The following is a 4,380-nucleotide window of genomic DNA, read 5'->3' as shown; positions in this document are numbered from 1 at the left end:
TCTTTTTAATTAGCTTACTGTTTACTTTACTTTCCTTGTCTTTTTCTCCTATATTTTTTCCTAAGCTCAATTGTCTTGAGCAAATTGTATTTCTTACTTAAGCGTTACAAAACCCTTGTAACAAACAATATCAATCAAATATGGGGCTTGACCCCTATTTTTCCTCAAAAAAAATATATTTTTTTTTCACCTCATGTTTATACACACTGCATGCAGTACAAGTATCTTGAAAGAAAGTTAGAAACAAGAAAGAACAAAGAGATTCAATTAATTAAAAGCTACTAAACTTGCTCTATGTATGTACATCAAATTCCCCTAATTTATTTGTTTCTTCAATTTCTGTAGTTCCAATTGTTTTTTCTTTTCTTTTTTACAAGATTTTTCAATCATCATATCTGTAATTGTATCTGTCGTCGTATCTATTCTGATGCGGACGCCGTTGCCTCCCTTCCGCTTCATTTTTTTCTCTTGCAGCATTCAAAGCACTTTGCAATAGCTCCGACACGCTCGGTGGCTCTTCTTCCTTTTTCTTCTTTTTAAATGAGAAGAATCCCTGCAATTTAGGAACAAAAAAGAGAGCACATTAGTAGAAAATATTAGAAAGATTAAATTTCAACAGCAATCCTGTTCTAGTATAGAGTTGATTTATTATTTGTTGAGTTTCAGGTTTGTTATGGAGGATTGGTGATATATTATTTTTGTTACAAGTTTCATTTTCATTGTACCAAACCAAACAATTCTTATACACATCCAAGTATACCTGTTTGTAGTCAGAAGATGGGATATGGTGCGCCAACATTTTCAGAATATGACATAATTATGTAATTATTTTCAACAAAGGCATATTTTGTAAAAAAAAAATCTGAAAAGAACATGACAAAATAAGTATATTTTGGAAGTTTTGTGCCAAAGGTAGGCAAGTGCCTTCCCCCATGTGGCTCTAACTTGTTCTGTATTGTTAGATTTGTTCCTTTAATTGAGAAATTTTAATGGTAAATTCCATTCTTTGAAATACTATATTAAAAATAAATTAAAACCAAAATTATCTAAACTTACTCCTTTTTTGGTGGCATTAGATGTTTGAGAGACCACATAATTGAGAGACTCAAGGAAAACTGTGACCCCTTTGTCAGCAAAATTCTTGATGTAAAATACTATCAGTCTCCCAGCATTGGCCCTCAAATAGTTCAGCCTCTGTTCTATGTCAGGTTCGTACTGCATCACATATGGCCGAAGGAATGCATCGTACACGGCATCGGTACCCTATTTAATTAAGAGAAAACATTTTTAATTCCAAGCATAAGGCATCTGATATAATAAAAAAAGTGATTGTTTCATTTTGTTGATGAAATATTATATTAACACATGAAAAACTTGTAATTTGAGTAATTACATATGTATATATATATACCTTAGTCTTTGGATACCATAAGTAAACAAGAAAAGCAAGCTTTAGTTCACCATATGCAGGAATCCTGAAACAGAGAAAAATGAAAAGGGGATCATTCTCTGCAATAATATGTTATTAGAGAATACTCATATAAAATGTTTAACAAGAATTGTCTTAATTACCATTGAACAAACACGCCGACTGTCTCGACAATCATCACAATTGCAACTATTATCCTGCATTTTACACAATTTTAGAATTAAAATCAATTTTTTTACTTCTATTGGACGTGATAATTTTAGATTTAATATACACAAAAGAAGATCTTATTCAACAAATATGAGGTTCTTTTTTCCTTCTAACGTAATTTTAAGGATGGACATTTCATTTCCTATTTGAAAGTTGAAACAAATATGTGTATTATAATGCCACAGATATTTCTACATAGAAGTGACACAGCAGATCTTGGTTTGTATTACTTGATTCCCATCATTTTCCATGGACCCGGTTTAAATTTGACCATTAAATGGTAGACCACTAGACCAGACTTTAATGACTTCCTTCGGGCCTAATAAAATATTACTTTCTTAAATACATTGATTATTGAAATTTATCTTATACTAACAAACACTGCATTGACCTAACTCTAAACAAACCATGATTACCAGGCGCATTTAATATACTACCCTTTATTATAATTTATTCTTTTAAAATTGTTTGGAGCATTTTCTCAAAAAAAAAAAAAAATTCTCAAAAAATTGTTTGGAGCATTTATTAATCATAGCAATAAATCAAACTGAAGAAATATCTAACGAACCCAAATACCAGCAAAAATTCCCAAATCAACAAATTCTGATTCTTTAATTGATAAACACAGAAGGATTTGAATGATACCAGTATTGACACCAAAATCTGAGCTGCTCGATGTGGCCGGGTCGTTGCTCAACAATCCGAAAGCACTCGAAAGCCGGGAATGCATATCCAAACAACAACCTGAAAAATTCAATTCAGAATCAAATTCACCAACGAGAAAAGAAATTGCTTATGTAATTTTTTAATCAGTTTAATAAATTCAAATTATGAACTTACGTGAGTAGCTTTGTTAAAAAATCGCCGAGCATCTTGGTTGACCAAATCAAGAAGAAGAAATTAAGCGCAGCAGATATCAAGCTGGAAACAAAATAGAGGCTTGTTTTTGAGATTATTTAGAAGAAATTGTGTTTCTTCGCTTATGAATCAAGGAATGGAAAGGATAGAGAAGGAAAGCTTATGAATCAAGGAATGGAAAGGATAGAGAAGGAAAGAGAGAGAAGGGAGGTTGGGGTTTGCTTCGAAGCAAGACGACTTACTTATGAAACGATACACGAAAGGGGTACTCAATTGACAGTTTTGACCTCTAAGACTAATGATTTAGTCTTGGAATTAGAACGAGTAAACAGGGTAGTTTGGTAATTTAAGCCAAGTGTGGGGATTTGTTAGAATAGTCGTTTTTAGTTTGGCTAGGCCAAAGTGCGTTGTCAGGTCCCACAATCTCTCTTGCACTGCATCTTTTCTTTTCTTTTCTTTTCTTTTCTTTTCTTCTTTTCTTCTTTTCTTCTTCTTCTTTTTTTTTTCTCCTTTGGCGCTTAAAACACATTACACATGCATCTTATTAGGCCATCTCAATTCTCAATTCTCTCTCCAGGTGGTGGAATTTCTATTTTATAAAAGTCACAAGGATGAAAAGAAAAAAAGAAAAAATTCTGAAAAAGGGTACAAAATTTGGACAATTAAAAAAATCATCAAAATAAGCAAATAACAATATTTTACCCGGATAGTGAATTACTGTTTTTGGGAATATTCTGTCTAAATCGTCACCAAAATAATATAAAATGGTTACTTCTTAGAAATCCATTATGAAAATTACTGGCGATAATTAATTAATTAATTAATTAATTAATATCCAGTATGAAGGTATTGAAATAATAGAAACGAAAATCAATGAATTTTTTGATATATTGTGGGATTCATAATTAATCAATAGTGCACCACGAGAAAATATCAAGTATTGAAATGATTCACCGCTTCAAAGAGTGTGACATGGAAAGACAGTAAAAGATAGTAAATTTGTAAATTTGCAAAGAATACTGGAAAGAGAAAGAGAAGCCAGTTCTCATTTTATATGCGCAAGAGATTAAATAAGATCGGTTTTTATATATATTCAGAAAAAAGTTATATTATACTGAACTGGAAATATGACGAAATTTTTTCGATTAGGAAGGAACTGCACAAAATCTATTATTTCTTTAAAAATTACGTAAAGAACTACATATTTGATGTGTTTTCTTAGGATGCTACAACATTGCACAATTGGCCACACAGTGTGGTGGCTCTTCCCTCACTTGTTTTTTTAAAGCATTTTTTAATGAACAATATATATTTTTCTAAATTAATATTTAGGGGATTCAAAGTATGTACCCAGTTTGTTGTCTGTACAGTAAGTAGTTGACTGGTTGGATAAGAATAAATAGTTTTTTTAAATATTTTACTCGTACTGAAAATGACATGCAAAAATTGCTCTGGTTGTTGGCTCATGATTGAGACTTCTAATCAATTTAGTAAAACTCTGATTTTTACCATATGATTAATTGATGATCTGGGTTTATTCCACATTAATTTTCTTTCAAAAATATATATAAATGATCAAACACTTATTTAATGTGAACTTCATTCAAATAGGTGATTTATTTAAAATTTCATTCCTATAACCAACTCTACACATAAAAAATTGGGAAATATGTACTGTCAGACTTTTTTTATTATTTTTCTACATTAATATCTTGGCTCTAATTTCTTTGACATATTTATTGTTCTTGTTAGTAATTAGAAACCAGATTACAAAACTTGTGTTATTAAAGTTCGTCTCAATCCTAACTAAAATTTCATCATATAATTTGTGTTAATTTCGCTATGATGTACACAGAAATTTCATCATATAATTCTTTATTATT

General features: G+C 30.6%; 1 protein-coding gene across 1 annotated transcript; it reads right to left on the bottom strand.

The window, feature by feature from the left end:
* Window positions 1-262: 262 nt before the first annotated feature.
* On the bottom strand, window positions 263-2,748 carry LOC144566336 (putative HVA22-like protein g). The gene is made up of 6 exons (XM_078316348.1): window positions 2,480-2,748; window positions 2,285-2,383; window positions 1,573-1,626; window positions 1,412-1,475; window positions 1,057-1,263; window positions 263-553 (listed from the first exon to the last, which is right to left on the bottom strand). The coding sequence occupies exons 1-6, from the start codon at window positions 2,509-2,511 to the stop codon at window positions 383-385; spliced, it is 627 nt and encodes a 208-aa protein (XP_078172474.1). The 5' UTR covers window positions 2,512-2,748; the 3' UTR covers window positions 263-382.
* Window positions 2,749-4,380: the final 1,632 nt, after the last annotated feature.

The sequence above is a fragment of the Carex rostrata genome, chromosome 15 (genome assembly GCF_964058835.1).
Source record: "Carex rostrata chromosome 15, lpCarRost1.2, whole genome shotgun sequence".
NCBI classification, from domain to species: Eukaryota; Viridiplantae; Streptophyta; class Magnoliopsida; order Poales; family Cyperaceae; genus Carex; species Carex rostrata.
The sequence above is the reverse complement of the archived record's forward strand: the minus strand, read 5'-3'. Positions and strand labels throughout refer to the sequence as shown.